This window comes from Xiphophorus couchianus, chromosome 13 (genome assembly GCF_001444195.1).
Source record: "Xiphophorus couchianus chromosome 13, X_couchianus-1.0, whole genome shotgun sequence".
Taxonomy (NCBI): domain Eukaryota; kingdom Metazoa; phylum Chordata; class Actinopteri; order Cyprinodontiformes; family Poeciliidae; genus Xiphophorus; species Xiphophorus couchianus.
This window is the reverse complement of record NC_040240.1, coordinates 21,753,342-21,774,683: the sequence shown is the minus strand read 5'-3', so window position 1 is coordinate 21,774,683 and position 21,342 is coordinate 21,753,342. Positions and strand designations below refer to the sequence as shown.

Here is a 21,342-nt window from a genome sequence, read left to right as displayed (position 1 = left end):
TTCTGTTCAATAAAAATGTATTTTATATTTTCTTCACAAGACCCTGTATTTTATACAACAAATAGCAGATTTTCTTACAGAAATAGTAACATTTAGGGAACAAACAGAGAACAAAATTTCCTAACTGCAAGGACACAGGAGACTAACAGAAGCCTCATGTGCGCTGATTTCAACATCAGTGGTTTTTTCATTGACGTCAACATCCTTTATTAGAAAAGGAAAATATGAATAAGTCAAATCAGGGCAAAAACAATTTAATTGACTTCAGAGACAGATATATATAGGCTACAGGGATTAAATAGCATGCACTTTGACAGAGAAGTAAACATCTTTTTATTTTTGCCTTCAAGTAATGTGTCAACTGCTTTTATTGAAATATTTTGTTTTACAAGGTTTCTTTTACCAATAGTTGGTTGCAAAGATGTCTTTTTCAAAGATAATCATCATACATTGGAAATTTACCTGCTTTTTGATTTCTGGGAATAAAGCATATAGAGAGTCTTTGCATTACACTTCTATTCTCAGCACGGCTTTAAAAACACATGAGGGCTTTTGATGTGTTTGAAAAGCTCTGCTTTCACTGATGGAAAAGCATCAGTGAAAGCAGCAGCTCTTCTGCAATCGTTCCCAGCAGCTCTCTGCTGGGAACGATTTGTTCACTGGGGGGAGCAAATCTCTGCTCTTTGAAAGTGATCTGTACATCCATCACCACAGGGGGAAGACAATCCTCATATTACGAAGACCACACACATGCCTAAACGGTCACATATGCATGGGCATGAACGCGTACAGAGGCAAGCCAAAGGAATTCTCAAACACACAAAGACTTTTATACATTAGCTCAAAAAGGCTGCCTCTGAGGCTGTGGCTTTGATTTGAAAATTGATGCCAAAGCACAATAATCTACACACCAGCATCCCCCCAGCACAGATTACAATCAACAAGCTTATTGGCCAGCATGCTCGTATGACCTGAGGGCATGTTTAGTAAATAATCCCAGGAGGAAGGAAGTCTGCAGCTCAAGTTTCAATGCACCTGGACTGTGACCATGTTGAAGACATTGTCAGTGAGTCTTGAACAGGTACATCAACAGACTGGTGAAAACAATCACACTCTTTGGGTTAATCTTTTTTATATTTATTTATTGCATTATCTTAATACATTTGGAGTTTTAACAAAACCTGAGTTGTGTCACAAAAAAACTTTGTGTACTGCTTATGCTTTGTTTACTGTGGCCATGTATAAAAATGAATCACTGTGCAGCTTAGCTTTTTAAGCAGACACTGTATATGATTCAGAGTGTGATTCAGAGTAAACAACATTAAGATTTTGTTATGCAAGTCAAAGAATTCTGTTATGGTACAAAAATTCACTACACGCAGTACATTGTATATTATAGATATACACTTAATATACTATTTCACATATTTTTTTATGTGAAATAGCTCTATGTGACAAATACAGAAATATACCCATTCAGAAATCCAAAATAAAAACATAAATATGTCAAATGCACTCTCTGCAACCGTTTGGAATATTCTACACACCACTACAGTTTGATGGTTATCTAAGACAAAAATTATGCAAAAGAAACAAGCATTAAGCATTTTAACATTTCCTATGTTGCATGTAACATGGTTACATATTATATTATTATATTATTTTTTCTCCTACAAAGGACACAAACGTTTATTACTGCTTTGTGCAGATTTTTTATGGAAGGTATGTTTAATTATAGTTCATTTAAACACATTTATATGAGAACTAAAACAAAATAAACAAGATTAAACTTAGTAACTACTTTTTCCAGAGATTTGTGATTGAATAAAGCAAACACAAAAACAGCTCCCACACATGGGAGTAAAAGTGAATCATCTAACTAAACCAAGTTGAGTCATTTGAAGCACCTTTAAAATCAGGGAGTTTCTCAAACAAAATTTCCTGGAACGATAAATAAAAGTGTTGCTTTACTTTTTTCAGCTTTGTCAAATAGTATTTGGAGCGAATCAGAAGCGACTCAGCAGAAAGAGATGCTGAGCTATTAGCTCTTCTTACAGGAAACATCGATATATTCAGCTAATTGTAACTTTGGACTTCATACTGTTAAATTACAACACAGTGGCACAGTAGTTCATGAAGCTGCCATGTATCGATTTGTGTTCTGGTACATGACTGTTTATTTTTATGTGCATGTCTACATAGACATTGAGCTGCCTGCATGTTGAAAGATCAACAAAAAAAATCTGCAACTCATTAAAAAATTATTGTTTCAAAAATAAACAAATAAATAAAAATGCAAATGTCTGAATTTGCTGAAAAATTAAATTGTAAGCTTACCAAAAAGTGTATTACTGGATGATCCATAAAAACATTCAACTGAGATTTGTGTGTTGTAGTTCAGGAACAAAATACTTTATTATCTGCTTTACTATATTTGAACACAAACAAATACTCTCACAAACCTAGAAATATGCATTTAAATGTTCACATGTTCAAATGAAATAGGGCTGAAATTTAGATCACATTAACAAAAATGTAGAATGTTAGCACATTTTCTCTAATTGTTCTTTATAAAAATAAAGTGAGAACTGCATGTGGAAGGACTCTGACACAGGAAGGAGGGCAGTAGGATCATGTCAAGGTTGTATATGTTAACAAAACAACATGAAAACATGGGGGTGAAACACAAAGCAGTAAGAACTGCTGAGAAACATGAAACAGTCAGCAGAGAATCATGCTGAGCTGGAAACAGAAACAAACCAAGTTTGAAACTGGGAGGATCTTGCAAGGGACTGACGAGTATTTAACTGAAGAGATTGATACTTACACCATAATCAGGTGAGAGCAATTACACAGAATGCAAGAGAGCAGAGTGAGGCCAGACCTGGAAGAACATCTGTTAGAGGCTGGAACTGGCTTGATACTGAGGAGGAGGTCCGCCTTCCTGCAGGATAAAAGCCCTTAACATACAGGTTCATGTGACAAAATGGTCATAACACAAATCCAATTGAAAATTCTTAGCAAAATTTTAAAACAGAAACTCTTCAACCAATCTGACTGACTTTCTGTTAGATTGCAGAAAAATTACGCACTGCTGTAATTTTACAGGAAAAGTAAATGCAACTGTTCCATTGCTAACCCACTTGTACCCCTTATTGGAAAACCAAATTACTGAATAAAGCTTTTTGCACTCCAGAAAGTTTTACTTGCATGCCACTTTCATTGAAGTCTTCAGTTCTCTTTGTTTCATCATGTTTTGTTTCTGATGTTTTAGCCTATTTTCTTTCTCTTTATTAAAGAAATGCAATTATAATTTTTTTGTGCCAAGCCATGCATTCCCAAAAATGTATCATGTTTAAAACTATTATAACAAATTATTTAATACACAAGCTGTTTAATCAGCTTATAAAATTTCTTAAAAGTATTTTGATTTTTATTTCCGTTGTTGTTTGAAATGCTTTTTATTTCCAATTTATCTGCAGTGCGGCTTTTAATGACAGCCTTCAAATTGAAAAAAAAGATACATTAAATTGGTAAGTGAATACATTTTTCACTTTAATTCCTAAAAAGATTTATAAGCTTTCACGAAACAGACAACTAATCAAATTTAAATGTACAAGTCTTACCATAACTGAGAGATTTCATCCAGCAGATGGCAGTATAAAATCAGATTAATGCAAGCTTAAGGCAAATGGCAGATAAGAGATCATCAACGCTTCAGTGCGATGCTCACTTATGCATTAATATATATTCATATTCTCCACTTAATAGCAGTTTTATCTATTTAAACTGGAAAAAATAATTTTCTTGAAAATGTGATATTTGCTTTTGTCTTGTTTTCCCTGATTAGCAGAGGTCTTTATTTCAGGCATTATCAAAAGATATTAAAGTTTCCGCGGAATACCTCAAAATTGTACCATTCGTATATCTTCCGCTATAAACCAGTTGTCTCTGCACAGACTAAACATTATTAGTATAATCCTACCAAAGAGTTTGCAATATTTGCAAAATCTCTGTGGGAAAGAAAAAAAACACCTGCAGCTTTCCATCTGCATGTGCAAACACCAGAAAAATGATAAGGCGTCTTTGTTTATGCATGACCTTTCTAAGAGTCAGAAATTTCTACAGAGAAAAGTGCAATTTACATTTAAATCAACACAATCAATCAATGATGAAACAACACGTTAAGTCTGTCTAACACTCTGTACATCAATTGTGGTGTACCCTGAACTCAATGAGCTTATTGATCTATGAAATCAATGGAGCACAGCAGCTAGAGATCACCAAGCTTTTAACTTTATGAGGGCAGTCCTGGTGGGAGGTGTCACAGAATGTCCCCAGAATAGATTTTTGAGGACAAACATTTACATTAGGCATTTGTTTCACAGCACTTGCTATTAAATTGAAATTTTTGTAACCAATTAGAAAAGGGGAACTATTCCATTCTTTTCAGACTGGTTTGTAAAAGATAAGATATTCAGCATTTTAAACCCAGCTCCAACAGAAAACTTTAGCTATACATTACATATCTTTTGTACCAGAAAGTTCAGATTTGTCTCTTCTGTGTACTTTGAATTCTACAACAGTCTACCTGTGCAGTGGGCACAGTTCTTGGATTTGTTCTAGTTTGCCGAAAGCATTTTATTCTTTGCATTTGTTCTATTCAGTCTAACTCAAAAATACTTTATTAATCCTAAAGGGAAATTAAATATTGCTGAACATCATATTATCCATAGTATCCACTCTTCAAAGAGTTTATGTAGAGGCTGATGGCTGTACGGGAGGAAGGATGTCCCGTAGAGTTGTGTCTTAAAGACCTGAAAAGACTTCTGGCTAAAAACACTGACTGTCTAATGAAGAGGATGCTCGGGATTGTTTGTAATGTTCTTTATTTTCTGAAGCATCCTTCTTTGCACTGTTCTCCCTAAATAAAAGTAGTCCCTATAACAGAACCAGCCTTTTTTATCAGGTTGTTTGGTCTTTATGTCCCTGGTTCTGATGCTGTGTCCCCATCAGATGATGGTGCTTTCTTGCTGTGGAAGTCTGAGGTGTACAAAGTGGGGAAAAAACAATGGTGAAAGTACATCCCATTGTGGTGCTCTTGTGCTCCAGAACAGCTTGATTAGCCTCAAAAACCTTCAGTCTCACAAATTGACAAAATCTCTGTCAGATAGTCATTGATCCAGGTGATTGCACCTGTGTCTTCTGGAGTTTCTGACAAAGCAAATAAAGCTAAGCTGTGTTAAATTTTTCATCCAGTTCCAGGTCTGAGGTCATTGTGTTCCAGATCTTTAAGAACTTATTTAGACATTGCAGGTTAGATTATGAGGCTTTTCACAATACTGGCATACCATGAAGGGCGAAAAAAATCATAGTAAATGATCTGCTTGCATTTGCTTAATGGACATGAATGAACTGTCTTACAGCAGATAAAAGCATGGACTTCATGGTGGTACAGACATTAGCACTGTTGTCTTGCAAGTTCCTGGGATTGAATCCCAGCTTAGGATCTTATAATTTGCATAATCGCTTTTTGCATGAGTGGGTTCCTTCTGGGGGCTCTGACATCTTCAGTTCAATAACATGACTTTTAAGTTAATTCGTCACATTAGAATGACCTTAGATATTTGCCTTTTCATGGTTTTTTGTCTTGTCTTTGTGTCACCCTATCATGGACACAAACTATCCAGGGTGTATCCAGCCTCTTGCCCAGTGAACGCTGAAGTTAGGCACCTGTTGCCTGATGACCCTGCAAGGATTAGGTAGGATGGAAGGATGGCAGGATGAAAAAATTAGAAATCTGAGGTTAAAAAAGTTCACAATCCTCAAAAATAATTTAGAACTTCAAGAAATTTCAATACTTCAGATAGTTTTTGGAACAGCAATAATTATTGATTTCTTCTTCTGAAAACAAAAAGCTGAGTCACTGAAAACAAAGAAGACAATAACTTGAAGTTGAGGAATTGCTCAATCAAGCAAAAGATATGTAATTCTGCACAACACAGACATATCCAGTCTTTTTTAGACTTTCCTCAGTTCATCTGAGAATATAATTAGACTGTTGCACATACTCAGTCTACTCAATAAGATTTAATGCATTTTTGTTGTTCCTGAGAATATATAGAATTTTATATTTGCACTTGAGCAAACTTTAATTACTAACTCACATAATCTTGGTCTTGGTGTTACATAATCCTTTCACCTTCATGATGTCTCGAGTTTGGAAAGATTCTCTCCCGTTTTGTTGTGAATTGCTATATCTGTGTTATCTTGAGTCATGCTGTTTAACTCATGATCAGTTAATGAAATAGCAACACTGATTGACCTAAAGAGTAAAGTATGTTCCTCATGTAGACAGAATAGAATGCAGAGTTATCAGAAGCATGTTTATTCTGTCTGCAGCATGTTGTTGTTGAAGGTGGTGATCGCAGCAGCATGTTTCCTCATTGATGTCATTCTCGGCCACGTTGTCGAATTGACTCAGCTGAAAGTTGAAAGGGATAACAGCAATGGAAGTTATTTATTAGTTGCTTGTCACTTTTCATTCCAACATCAAAGGCTTGTATAGATCAAACAAACTTTTATGAGTTTCTTTTCAATTTGAAGTTGGCATAAATTTCTTTAGCATTTGGTAGGATTTCCTTAAATGATGCAACTTGGGTCAAACATTTGGATTTCATTATTTTTTTCAAAATAGATTGATACAAATTTTGGCCCATTCCTTCCTACAGCATTTATGCAACTAATTTAGTTTTGAAGGCCACCTTTTTCCCCATGCACTTTTTCTGCTCTACCCGCAACATTTCTCTGGGTTTGACATCAGATCTGTAAGATGGCCAAACTGACCTTGTTTCCTATGAGCCACTAATCCCATGGTACGCTTGGAGTCATCAGTATTTCAACATATGTTGTTTCCCCATGATGCAGCCAATCTTGTGCTTTTCAGCTGGTGTGGTTTCCTAAGCTTGGTATTGTCCTGTATCTGTCTGATCCATTGGAGCTTGAATAATTTTACTTTATTCCCTCTCTACCTGCACCCTCCCACGCTCTGCATGGCAACCAAGCTGCAGCCTGTCTGGTACATCGCTTCAGGAATACATGCAGTGTTGCTCTTTGTTAGTTATATGCTAAAACTAACCAGTGTATCAAATAAATTCCCAACCAGCTTGCAGGAATCTGTGGAGCAAAAGTTAAATGGGTCCCCTTCACCCCGTCATCTTTCAGAAAAAGAGCTAATTACTGAAGAAAAACACTAAAATTTGGATAAACAGATGATATTTTTGTGCCTTTTTACCGGTTTTGCCCATATAATTAATATAATAATGAAAATCAACAACTCCTGAAAAACCCCATTTTGGTCAAGAAATATGTTTTTATTTTCCTTTAAACTGATTTACAATGTTTTAATCTGGTAGAGTAAATAATTTTGTAATAATGTTTTCGTGGTGATTATATTATCAACCATCATTTTCTGTTACTTAAGTAATTACAGTATTGCACAATGTTCTTGATTCGTTTATTTAAATCATCTGTAATGTCATAAAAAACTGAACATTAGCTACAGCATTCTAAGCTTCAAATGAAAAAATGATGTGGTAAAATTTCAAGATTGTAAATGTCCGTGTAATTAGTAAAAACCCTACATTGGCGGTGTCTCCTCCCACCTCGCACCCCCTGCTGACGGCTGACTTGTTTGCTCTGGGGTTTAATATTTAGCTCACTCTGAAGCATTTTCCTACCGCTTCACCAGCTGTGTTTTTAGAACTGAAAACACAAAGAGCATTTAAAGTACAGGCTTGGTTAGGGATACGTTGTTGGTGAGCGCTTGAAGAGGATTTCTTTATAAAAACAATTAATTGTTCCATTAGAGTTTTTGTATGTGTAGAAGAATTGTTAGAGCACCTGGTTCTCCACATGTATCAATAGTTACCCTTTTATTTATCAGTTTGATGAACATCTGAAAAGAAATGGGTCCTCGTACAGCAGGTAAGAACTGTTTATAATTTGCAAATGCAAACTTTTATTTCTCCTAGATGCTAAAAGCAAAAATAGTTCAACATGTGTGAATTATTTCAAAATATGTGTAATAGAATAAAACAGTTAGAAAAACATGGAGAAATATTAATGTTGAAATTATATTATTTAAGTAAAATAAGCTGACTTTATTAAAATATTGACAACTAAAACATATCAACAGACAAACCAAATGACAAAAGCATTGTAATGTAAAGTAATTCTACAAATTTTAAGACTTACTTCGGTTCATGTTAAAAAAAAAAGCCAGAAATAAATAAATCAATAAATAGCAAAAAACAAACTAAAACAGCTATGTGAGAACTCGCATACAAAAAGAAAGCAAACATTCCCCCTGCAACTCAAACATGCTTATGAGACAGCAACCTGCATATCACTGTATCACTCACAGAAAATGTGGCTGGAGTAATAGGCTTGACACCACCTAGTTATTTAGCAAGCATTAAACAAACTACATTATTATATAGTCATATATCTGCCTGACACATCATGGTGTCACTTTTCAATAAGGGAAGGAAGAGAGAGGGAAGAAGATGAATATGTTTTTATCACCATCACTCGGTTAATCATTGATGTGCTTGATGTCATTTTTGTACAAAAAATTTCTGATTCTAATTAATGTGTTGCAAACCAGCGAATACAGTAAAATTATACACATGCATAAAAAAATATACTTTTACATTTACTAGGCACAAAAGCTCATTCTACAAATTTTAAATACGTAAATGTTACTTTGATGAAACACCAACGTATATCGAGTGCATTAAATATAGAATGTCAAAAAAGAAAGTCATAGGACATATTAGCCAAACTAAAAGTTGTGGCACAAATGGTTTTTAGCACCGACTTATTAATATTAGTTTCATGTTTAAAGCCAAGGCTTATGAATCTATAGCAGCAAATTAAGTAGGAAAACAGGAATATACTATCTTTTGGAAACTATAAGAGCACAACCTGTCCCTCGTATCAAAGCAACCAACAGAATAATTGAACATGTTTCTTCATCCCTGCAGACGTCAACATCATGGCCAATATTTGTCTTTCATATCTCTATGATTCAAAAGAACTCCCTCCTTGTCAAGGTGGAATGAAACAGAATTATAGACGCTAGAATAAGTAGATTTACACAGAACTGGGTCAACGCAAACACACTTTAATCCAACTGATTGCACCTTGGTTTACAACTAGGTTGAACCTTTGGAAAGTTGTTACTTTCTGATACTTTCTAGGTGCTTCCCAGAAGACACTGTGTACTTTACCTAGAACCTTTGTGGAAATTATTGGTTGTTTTCAGAAACTCACTAAAATAAACTTACTTGGTGCTTTTACTAGAATTATAGATCACTTTCTAAAACTTAATGTGTACTTTCTAGAACCTTCCCTTTCTGTATAGGAGTCAAACTTATTGCTGATCCACAAAATTTATATGTGCTAAAGTGAAAGTGAAAGCATTTGTGACTTATGACTAATAAGTACAATGAAGGTTACAAGAAAGTAACTGGGTAGTTGTAAAATCAAGCATAGTTCTGGGAAAATCACTTGCAAGTTCAGGTAAAGTACTTGGTCATTCTAGAAAAGTAACCTCCACGGTTCTTGGGAAGTACATGGAAAGTACTGTAAAATTCACCAGTAAGCTCCATGAAGTTGGAGAAATGTATATCTTAGTTCCTGAGAGTATCTACCAGGTTCAGAAAAGGAGTTCTAAATACCTCATATGATCGGGAAAAGTAACCTGCAAATTCCTTCAAATTTTCAAGAAAGATAATTGTAAATTTCCAAAAGTAACTGGTAAGTTCTGGAAAGAGAACTCAAAATTTCAAGCATGAATACTTGGTCCATTATGGCAAAGCCAAATTCCAGCAAGCTCCAGGAAGTCCAAATACCATTACATTACATCTTAGTAAGATTTTGTTACTACATCATTTTGGTTTAAAGTAAAACTAACTGAAAAACCAACCAAAACAACAAAGTCTTGAAATCAAAACTACTTGAATTGAGTCAGGAGAAAAACCACATTTAGGCCAACAAATGACTGAGTCAATGATCGAAAAAAAAATCTATACGTTTATGTGTATCAGCAAGTTCTCCATGATGTGCATATCTGTCTCCTTTTAGACAGTACTTCTAAGAATGAAAAAGCCACTAAGAGTGGGAGCTGTGTTGGTCCAGCAAGACCCAGGCTAAGAAGCAGCAGCGATGGAAGCATTTACACCAGAAGAACAGTTGGTGACCGCAGTTCTTTCTCTTCCCTCACACTCTCCAACCCTAAATCAGGTATTATTTGAAGTATCTTTAAGGCAACTGCCATATTTTGTTAGGGCTGATGTACATGCCACTAGCCTAACAACATTCCTTTGTTGTCATTTGCAAAAACAAATGACAACAAATGAAGCAACAGGGTAATTTGACATTGATGATCTATCATTGAATTCAGATTATCTAGGTTTAAAGTAGAGTAAGTCCACAACATCCAAAATAACCTCATCATTTTTTTTCTCCTTTAGAATTATCTTGTTGAAAACTAAAAACAACAGTTTTTCTTTTTTTTGTCCTTTTCTCCCTCTTTTTCCTCTATTTCTATCTCTCCCTCGTATTTAGTCCTGAGAAGACCAGTGAGCACAGAGGAACTGCAAACACCAGGCGGCCCCTACATTAAGAAAACATTCACAGTATGTTTTACATTTGCCTAAATTAAAAGCCTTTTCCATTAACATGAATAGAGAAGATATATTATTTTTAACCTTTCTTTGGCTATTACAAGAAATATATTTTTCTTCTTTTTTTTTTAATAAAATTTGACACCATTGACCAAAGTGTGTTTTTTAATAAGTGAAAAGAGTGTTGCAGGCTGATGTACATTTTTCACCTTTACATATGCACAGATTTCAGTTCTATAAATTGTGATTTCTGTGGTTCTCTACAGATTGTGGGTGATGCAGTGGGATGGGGGTTTGTGGTTAGAGGAAAGCAGCCATGCTACATTCAGGCTGTGGAGCCATTTGGTCCAGCTGCTGCTGCTGGGATGAAGGTAGACAAAAACAATTATTCAAAAGAAATTTTATCTTAAATAAACCATAAATCAACCAGTTTCTTCTTTTTTGCAGCTAAATAAAGTTTGAATACCTTCCATATTTACAGGTACGACAGTTTGTGGTCTCTGTGAATGGTCTCAATGTTCTCGATCTGGACTACAGGACAGTCAGCCACCTGATCCTCACTGGACCCAGAACTGTAGTGATGGAGGTGATGGAGGAAAGAGACCACTGGGGAGAAGAAGAAATGCAATTTACTCAAGAATCAAACTAGAGAATAGTTACCATGTGTTGAGAGGCAGGATAGGTTCTTTTTAGATTACAGGTTTGAATCAACTTTGTAGCGCAGTATTTTAACAAAGACGCATGGGATCTTGTGTTATGAAAATTAGAAAATTCAGTCTTAGATGAATACATCGGCCAATTCACCAACAACCTGATGATTTAGTCCAAGAGTTCAATTATTGTCATTTATGGCATTAAGAATTGGTACAATGTTTAAATTCAAGCCTTAAAATTGTTGGAACGGGTTCTGCAGAAGAATGAAATGCATTGTATTTCACTGGCAGCTAAAAGGTTATTGGAATATCTGAAACAATAAATAGCTCATATGTCTTTAAATGGGTTGAAAATGTTTTTAAAAAAATCAATCAAGTTTAATTGTATAACACATTTCAGCTACGAGGCAGATCAAAGTGCTTTATATCATGAAAACATAAAAACATAATAAGCACCTCAATTTTGACAAAAAAGACATCTGTGTCTGACAAAAATGTGAACAATAGGTGAAAATATATACAGTATGCATGCCTCAGCAAAAATGTATTGTTTTAAAACTAGAACTGCTCCAATTGAAAATTGGTTATTTAAAAGCTTGTAAAGTGCCTTAAAACGTGTCCTACAAAGTCACATTGGGTTGTTAGGAAAAATTCAGAAATAATTCCACCTATCTTGTGTTTCCCTTTTCAACATACCAGCATGTGTGCCTTATAAGCCTATTTCACCTCCTTGCAACTGTTAGACAACCCATCTGAGCCAACACACAGCACAGCATTTATGGTTGCAGTTATCATTTGAGTGTCTTCGAGTTTAAGTCAGGATCTATCTGATGTGTCATTTGACCTAAATAGTTTTTAAACCTGATTTAATTTGGTTCATCATAATTTCTACCTATTAAATGCTAACCTCAGTGTCCATGGGAGGATATATTGAAAAAATATTCTGGAATTAATCGTGCTGTTCTCTTTCCTTTTCTGAGGTTACTTGGACTTTAAACTCTGCCACTTTACTGCCTGTCTGTTCACAAACCCAGTATCAACAGAAGGAACATTTCCACTGACCTGCTCACACAAAAACATGTCTGGCCACAAAAAAAAAACACCCCTCTACGGCCTCCCCTGATTGTGTTTGTCTTTCCATCCACAACATTCTGATTCCCAGAAAGGAAATAGGAAGTGTGTAGTTGAAGTGTGAGGCACATAAACAACTTAACAAAAATAAAGATTGTGATTCACGATTAGTTTTAAAGTATTTTTGTACAGTCTACTATTCCATTTACATTGTATACCTTTATATCTGTTTTTATTATGTAGTTTTTTTGTTTTGTGACACTTTTTCTGCATTAATATGGATGCTTTACAAGGATTTGATGCCACAGACTCAGTGAATGTCTTTATTCCCCTTTTGTCTTTTATCATAGAGACAATGCAAAGAATTAGTTTTGAAAAGTGTAAGATAATACATTTTCTTCATCAATATTATTATTCTACATGAATATCTTTTCTTTTTTCCCTAAAAAATTATATATTTTATATATAAAAATAAATATTTGCACATTTTAAAGTAAATAGAAATCTCTTTTAAACCCAATTGTTTAAATTATTAGTTTTTATTTAAAAACATTGTGTCTTTAAATTCTTTTTCTTTCACATGTTGTGTTGAAAATGTGAAAAACAATGAAATGCTCTTCATTGTCACAGACATTGTCCTCAAACATGATGACAATATACTTAAATGCTAAAGATTAACATACATTCATGTAATCTTGTTCAATTAAATAACCTTTTAGTATTTAATTTGTAACAAATAAAATTGGCTATGCTGTACTACCAGAAGGTGGCAGTATGGACTAAATTGTGCATGACGAGTCCCATCATTCTTGTCTTTGGCTAACAAATGTCCCTCAGGTAAGCTTGTAAACAGTAGCATAAACCATAATAACAATACTAATACAAAGAAACAGGGAGTAAACCCTGCTAGCAACCAAATTCCAACACACATTTCTATATTTGATTTAATGTAATCCAATTCAATTACATTTTTCAACCAAATTACATTCTGAAATCATCCCTCAGAGGGAAATGTTTTAGGTTTTTTTATTGATCTTACAGTTTCCATTAATAAAGACCTTGTAGGTAACTGTTATTGAGTCATGTTTATAATATTGATATTGTACAGTTTTTTTGTTTGTTTTTTATTGATTTATTTCATGCCTGGCAGTTCTTTTAAAAAACTAAATGTATGCATTCATTATAACCTTTTGTGTCCTGTGAAAAGCATGACAACTGATTTCCTTAAAACAAAAAGGTCAACAAAAGGTAACAAGGAGCACCAAAAGCATTATCTCTGACGTTTCTGGATGCCCCATTTTTTAACTCAGGGTGTGACACCAGCAGCATTTAGGGAAGTTAGTGTAAATGTTAGCTTTGTTCCTGAACTGTTGAACTCTGTCCAGAAGCTTTTGGTGCTTGGAAGAATGACAGAAAAAGAGTAAAATTACTGTCATTACTTACATTCTCTCCTGTCTGCAGGGTAACCTCTCAGTGATTGATGAGTATCTACCAACTGATGAAAAAGAGGTAAAAAAAAAAAACTTTCATGAATAAAGAGAATGTAAATTGTTGAAAAATGAAGACCATACTTTTTTAGTGGGTCAAAAGAATAAAAACACAAATGTTTAATCAATAAAAATTCTGAAATACCTTTGGACTCTTTTTCACTGTAATAACACCTCTGCCCTGAAGATCACACTTTCTTTTGTGTCAAAATCACAATTCCACACTTTCTGCTGTGTCAGAATCACATCATGTCTTTGTGATAAGCATGGAAGGTGAGGAGTTTGTTTTTTTTGGCGATCCCAGGTGAGTGGCTCTGACTTCTAACTCATACATTCCATAACAGGAGGAAGATGGCCAAATGTTAGCCTAAGGATTTGCAGCAGATTTCAGGCCAACATTCTGTCAGAAAAGAAAATAATGATTGTATGGTCAGTCCATGTGTAACAAGACAATAATACAGAAACCTATACATTAAACCATATCCAATCTCCCTTGAAAGCAATTAAATAATTATACCACCCCAACCTCATGTTGTCAAATCAGTAAGTAATGTCATTTCATTACATTTATTTTCCCTCTTGCCGTTTGTTGCAGATCTTTCCATGTCTTCTTGTGCATTCTTTTGTGTCATCACACTGTGTTGTTTTTTTAATCCAATTCTTCCCTCTGGACCTTGCTAGCTTGTTTAGAAATGGTGGTTTATTCTTGAGGTGGAGTGTTTTCAGGGCTTCAGATGTCCTTTTATTTGTGCCAGTATAGTCCCTGTCTGATTTTCAAATCCACCCTCATAAAAATGTTTTCCTTGCTACCAAAGTTGCTGCTTATATTTATCCCCCATCTGCTCTTCCCCCCATATACTCATTCAAATTTCCAACTTCTTCCAAACTCAAGTTTTATGGAATGCTTCTGTTTACATGCAAAATAGCTAGTCACAACAGGAAATAAAAAAATAGTAGGTTAACAATCAGTGAGGCAAACAATTAATGTATAAAGTTGTTCATGTTCTGGTCAAGCTACAATATGCTGCAAATGTTATTTTTTTCTGAAAGTTGCTTTAATATGATAAATAGTCAGCATGACAAAGCTTCCCCTGAAAAGAAAGGGGTAGCATTGCCAGTCTTTATTAAAATAAACACCAGTGAATAACCAAATGCAATGTGAAGCGTTTGGGGCTCTGGATATAATAAAGTACCATAGAAGATCAAGCCATTATTTATTTTATAAGACAATTTCACTAAATACTGAGGAAATGCATGTAAACTATTTGATTTAATAGATGTTTAAAATAAATACCTTCTCTCTTGTTGTTCTGGCATTTAGCAAATTGAAATAATCAATCCTAACTGAAATAACTCTTTAAGACAAAAATGTAATCATTAAAAAAAATATTTTAATATTCCTGGAATAAATACTCTTCATGGAAACCTATGAGCATAATTTTGTGTATATTTGGATTATTTGGAACTAAATAAGAAACAGAGCAGAAGAGTTAAAAAGATTAGGCATATTTAGTAAATATCTCGGCAATAACTTACAGAAAACAATAAAAATAAACAGCTCAAACCAGGGTTATTAAAAAAATTGTTGATGTGAATGAAAACAATTAAAAATCATTTGCAGATTATACACATAACCGTAGTAGTAACACAGAAGCAAATTGTGAACAATGGATATTGAAGATATATCATAAACGTATTTATGATTAGCACAATATATCATAAATTAATGATTAGCACAATATGTTGTCCGCATACATTATTTACAAGGGTTTTTAATTTAATGTAAATCATTTTCCCCAGCTTCTTTCTAGAAAGGTAGAGCTTTGATCTATTATTGATTTTCACTTAATAAATTCACTTTTGTAATGAAAAGGAAATGCAAATGAAAGGACAGAGGAAGGTCAATGGTAGATTCTTTTCAAGACTTGACACAGCTGAGACATCATCATGCAAATTAGGGGAGTATCTGCAAACACTGTAATGAATTCTACTAAGAATACCACCACTGCATTTGCATAGATTCTTAATATAAGTACCCAATATGGTATTATGAAAATTGCTAAACAAAAAGTAAATGCAATGCATGTCACTAAAAATGAAAAGATTAAAAGTGACAGAAAACAATTTTTCAAGGCTCAGTACTCTGTCCTGACAGACGTGTTGACAGGTCATCACAACAGAGTCAAAATCACACCTAGCACTGTGGCTCCAGCTTCATAAAATTGTCTCAAGAGTGATTTTGGTCACTGAAGCATCAACACCAACATCACCTTGAGATGCAGTGATTACTGTGGACAGCTGGATAAATGAAATGTAAACAAGTCCCTGCTGCAGCTGCAGCATTTAAAAGACATCATTAGAAAAAGTGATGCATTAGAGGAAGAAATCCCAAACACAAAAAAGTGCAGAGGGGAAAACTTCCAGTTTGGCTGACGACGTAAGAAAGCTTGTTTATGAAAAATGCAGTCTTCAGTCTTCACTGTTTCTACCAGTGGGAGCAATAATCCCACATGATTTTATTGATATTTTTAAGCATATGAATTCCAAAAAAAGAGAGAACTAATTTTGCTGAGTTCTAACATTTATATATTGCAATTCATTGTATGGTAGACTTACTAAAATATTAGATCTCTGCTATGTTGTGACCATATGCAGACTTTGATTTGATTTGCTGACACTATGCAGAATCTGACCTCATCTTTTGAATCTGTTGATCATCACCTCTTTCTGGATAGGGAGGTATCAGATCAATGTATCAGGATTTGATTTAAATTGTTTTTCTTCATATATATCAAAGTATACTGTTCTATGTCAGCTTAAAATTATGGTAAGCCTCAGGGTTCTGATTTAAGGTCATTGTATCTACTAGTTTACATTCCATTTTGAGACATTGCCAATCACTGTTCTACAAGCTATAATAAGGTACATGCTGTATATCTTTTAAATTTCATAATGTGTGTAAATCGCATTTTTATGGATAATCTAAATAGATGATGGCTATTACATTTCTCTAGCTTAGAAGAAGAAAAACTAAAATTCTTATGCTCCAGATAAACTGCACTTCTGTTAATTAAAACTCTTGGTCCTCCTACCTTTTATGACATATACTTTGACTCTGGTTTTATGTTAGATCTTCATGTTCAATTTTCTGTTATCTTCATGTTTTACCATTTAAAATAATCAAACAATTAATGTATGCATATAAAATTATGTTCTCATTTTTCCATTGAAACTTTAAAGTCGCATTGCAGCTCACTTTAATCTTGGTAGGAATAAATAGCAAAATGTCTTGTTGAGCTTTGATGAAACTATAAAAGCAGATGAAGGTCTTAACATTCTCACCTTGTTCACTGTTTGCTACAAGAGGTCCTCAAATCCTTCAGTGACTCTAAAAAAGCTCATTTAAAATCAATCAAGGAGAGATCAAGGAGAGAAGCGCCCAGCATTATTCATGAGAGTGTGAGTGTGATGTGATGTGATGTGATGTGATGTGATGTGACGTGATGCGGACTTGAACTGGGCATGCACTGGGACTGGTGCACCAGTACCATTTCAGATTCTTTTTCTTAGAAAACCCCATCAAATATGACATTTCACACAAAAACACAAAGTAGGCCATTGTCTAAGATACTACTTATGTGTATGTGTGTGTTGTTCACACTTTTCGTAAAAAAATAAATAAATAAATTTAAAAAAAGGAAGGAAGACTCCTTTGACAGATGTTACCTACAGGACAGTTCTGTACTGCCCCCTGCTGAATAAAACATGCTCTAAGACAGACATTCAAATAATCCCTGGATAATTCAAATATAGAATCAGCATGACTGGACACCGAATAGGACAAGAACAACTTAATGCAACTTGGCATCGACTCTTCCAAGTGTGTGAAGCTCTGCTGGAGGAGAAGAAAGGATAAAAGATACTTTAGCAACTCCAACAGCATGGATAATACTGCCTGAAATTTGAAAATTGTTTAAATATGTTGATTAAAGTTTAAAGTTGACAAACACTAAGAAATGAATTAGTACATGCTTTCACTGAGAGGAATAAAAAATGAAAAATAATTTAAGATGTAATTTCATGAATGCCCAAAGACTGAAAACGAACAAACATCAATGGATCAGGATGAAATGTTAATATGATAATTTGATCAATATTTTTCTAAACTTATTTTCTCCTTTTGAAGATGAACTACATTAAGATGATAAAAATCTGAGATGAGTTATATCTTTACCCCTATTAGCTTATCAATTGATTCCATGCTAGTTGCAACATTCTTAATGCTTACTCTAGTTCTTTTGTAATTTACCTTCTTGTTTTTTTTTTTACAGTAACCATATCATTATAATTCTAATTGTTGCATTCTTCATCCAACAAACTAAACTCAAAAGTAGAAATTGAAAGTTTTTTTATTGCTTCTGTAACTGAGGTATTTGACAGTTAACGTTCATACAGTATAGCTTTAGATACTGAATCAACTTTAGTCAGCATTACACACTAAATGTACCCAGTTTGGACATTAGGTATGGCTGAAGAAAACAAAAGGGAAACATGGTGTGCATCTAAGATGCATTTTGGGAGTTGTGCAACTCAGCGTTTGAAGGGAACACTAAATTTTCCTGTTAAATATTTATGAATATGATAATGCAGTAGACTTTGGAGACCTTGATTTCTCTTGTTAAAGGCTACATGCACAGCAAACAAACCCATAATAACCGAGTCAAAGATAGGCTTAACCCTCACCCTAAGCAGACAGAGGCCCTTTATGCTTTCAAGGCTCTGCAGTATCTTAGAGATAAGAACACCTGCACATCCAGAGCTGCAGCTCTGTGTGGTCTCTGCTCTGTTGCAGTAAAATATCTAAAGGAATTTAGCTCATGTAATACAGATGGAATCATCTGTCTTTGAAGATGATGATGTACTTCTTTATGTCAAAAAATTGAACTCAAAACACTATCATTAAGCAGCTGCTAATAAAATAATAATAATAATACAGGGAGAAAACAACAGATGCCAAATCACAAGGCAAAAGTTGTGGTAATAATTTAGTTTGCTAAAACACCTGTGCAAAGCTTGGCATGTAATCTAGACTTCTTCTAACATCAGTTACATCAAGAGCACATTTCTGACGAGTTAAATTTGTCTTTAAATTCAAAACTTAGATCTAGGAAGGAAGTCACGCTGGAATTGAGCGCAATGATGATATAGACTCAACTCTGGTACACGTGGGTCTTGGTCTTTAGATTAAAAGGACCTTTAAAAACATACTTTCATTAATCTGTGTTAAATATGTGCTATATTATTTGAGATTTTGCTATTAATCTCTTTTATATGTATCACTTAGTAAATTGAGTTACAGAAATAAATTATTTTTTATTAGTATTCAAATTTATTGAATGTTGTTAACATTTAGCCATTTTCATCCATAAAGCTTGATGGATCCAATGAATCATGTCAGGTGACCTGAAATAATAACCAAGTCAGATAAAAGTTAATGTTTTTGACTGAACTGACAGAAATTAGTCATAAAATGGGATCTGTACCTTTAAAAGAACTAAAAACGTTTTCTGCAGGGGAGACATTCTGTTAAAATTTACTTTGCAAAATTTGACTAGAATTTAAACAATAGACAAACTAAGAATTGGGTTAATTGACAACGTGAGATGTTATTATTATTCATTTATTGATTGATTTTGTTAGCCATTGTGTCCTAATTCTGCTTATTGCAATATGGGAAAAGGATCATAAAGTTTAACATTTCATTTTGATTTAGTAATTTTAATTCTCTTTCTGTCATGACCCTTCTGTATTCCTCATAAGCTTGAGGCAAACATAAAAAAACAATCAATTGTCAAAAAGTCTTCATCCTATAGAGGAAGTATGATTTACAACAAGCACCTGCCCACGAAGAGAAAGGTGTATCAACTGGAGCCCCTGAAGAGTCTTACAGCATGCAAAGTGAGGAGGGTCACAGAAATACATATTATACCTGCAGCCGCTCAACCCGCCTGCCACTCAAACGCATTTTTCTGCAGCCGCACCTTGCATTAAGCAGAGGAAAAGGAATGAGTAGCTGGAGGGGTGGATGGTGAATGAGGCGGGAAACACCCATCAGCCCGCTGCAAGTCTCAACTGAGCGGGCTGAAGTTAAGCTGTCCGAAAAGAGCCACGGTAAGATAAGGGGGATTTTCAAATTCCTCCTTCAAATTAAAAGAGAAGATTGGAAAATTATTTGCAGGAAAATCAACGGTAGGAAATGTACTTTTGCTTGGGAGACAGACTTTCATGCATTCATGAAGAGATGTTCAAACAAAATGTAGTTCACAAACAATTTTTTTTGACTACCTTAAACAGTGCAATAAAAGTGACATAGCTATTATAAAGTTGACACTTAACATCTCTTAATACTGTTAGTTTGGTCTATTTCAAAATAAAAGTTCTCAACAATGTTGATTGTAACAGATTGTTCCATTGATTCCTGAAGCAATCTCAACTTCTTTACAAAAAACGTAAACTTGTTTCTAAGTGCGTAGAAATCCAGCAACATAAAGTTAAATAAGATAATTGTTGTTGGTTTTTTTTGTTTTCTGTTTGTTTTACTGTACATTCTTCTCTTCCGTTTGGGATACAAGGACAATATGCTAGGACGTCGTCCCACAGCAGGGGTGGGCAACATCAGGAGCTCCTTCAACTTTTAGATGTGTCTCTACTTCAACACACCTGAGTCAAATAATGACGTCATTAGCAGGATTCTGGAGAACTTGACTGCACTTAGAAGGTGATTAAGCTATTTCATTGAAGTGTGTTGGATGTAAGAGCATTGGAGGACCAGGATTGTCCACCCCTGCCCTATAGTGAAGTTTGTGCCCAAAGCACACAGACATACAAATCTTACTTTTTGGTTTCAGCACAAACTGGTCCGGTTCGTCGTGGGTAAACACGCGGTGTTTCTGCCTCAGTTGTCAAATCTATCCTAGCTTGAAATGTTCAGTGTCAAACATTTTCCCGGTTAAGATAGTCAAACAAAGCTATTTCTGGATTAAAGCGCGCCAGGAAGGAGTCATGTGATCACGTAATAGTGATGTCATCACGGCGTTGCACTGATTGATTGTTTTCTATTGAATTGAATACTGTATTATATTTTGGTTATAATTTTTTCTTCTTCTGTGTTATAATAATTGTGTTCACGTTGTATTTTTTGATATGGGTGTACTTGAGTTAGAAGTAACTAATTAGTTTATTTATTTATTTTTATTTTTTATTTTTTGGGGGGAGGGGGGATTGTTGTGGGTGGAGCATATGGTTATAAAAGAGGACTCCTTAACTCAGTCACTGAGTTTAGGACCTAAACAAGTTTCACTGAATGAAGGCGATAGACTTTTAAGCAGCTATGAAGGTACTAGTGATGTTTTTTTTTTTTTTTAAACTTGCTTGGATGTC

At 34.5% G+C, this 21,342-nt stretch overlaps 1 protein-coding gene and 1 long non-coding RNA gene across 4 annotated transcripts; one reads left to right on the top strand and one right to left on the bottom strand.

Moving 5' to 3' along the window:
- Window positions 1–6,353: 6,353 nt before the first annotated feature.
- On the bottom strand, window positions 6,354–20,978 carry LOC114155374 (uncharacterized). Of its 3 annotated transcripts, none has more exons than XR_003597727.1 (4): window positions 20,798–20,975; window positions 13,859–13,910; window positions 11,158–11,297; window positions 6,354–6,484 (listed from the first exon to the last, which is right to left on the bottom strand). It is a non-coding gene; the product is annotated as an uncharacterized LOC114155374 (long non-coding RNA). The 3 variants fall into 3 exon arrangements; XR_003597729.1 differs by lacking the exon at window positions 6,354–6,484 and adding an exon at window positions 7,644–7,764 and having other exon boundaries at window positions 20,798–20,978; XR_003597728.1 differs by lacking the exon at window positions 6,354–6,484 and adding an exon at window positions 10,921–11,051 and having other exon boundaries at window positions 20,798–20,978.
- Window positions 7,754–11,687, top strand: LOC114155373 (DEP domain-containing mTOR-interacting protein-like). Its single transcript, XM_028035236.1, has 5 exons — window positions 7,754–7,986; window positions 10,150–10,308; window positions 10,633–10,703; window positions 10,958–11,062; window positions 11,173–11,687. Exons 1-5 carry the CDS (start codon window positions 7,968–7,970, stop codon window positions 11,338–11,340), a joined length of 522 nt encoding a protein of 173 aa, XP_027891037.1. The 5' UTR covers window positions 7,754–7,967; the 3' UTR covers window positions 11,341–11,687.
- Window positions 20,979–21,342: the final 364 nt, after the last annotated feature.

Coding starts and splice junctions, on each gene's coding strand:
- LOC114155373 (XM_028035236.1), top strand. Junction 10,704..10,957: donor ACATTAAGAAAACATTCACA/GTATGTTTTACA, acceptor GGTTCTCTACAG/ATTGTGGGTGATGCAGTGGG. Junction 11,063..11,172: donor CTGCTGCTGCTGGGATGAAG/GTAGACAAAAAC, acceptor CCATATTTACAG/GTACGACAGTTTGTGGTCTC.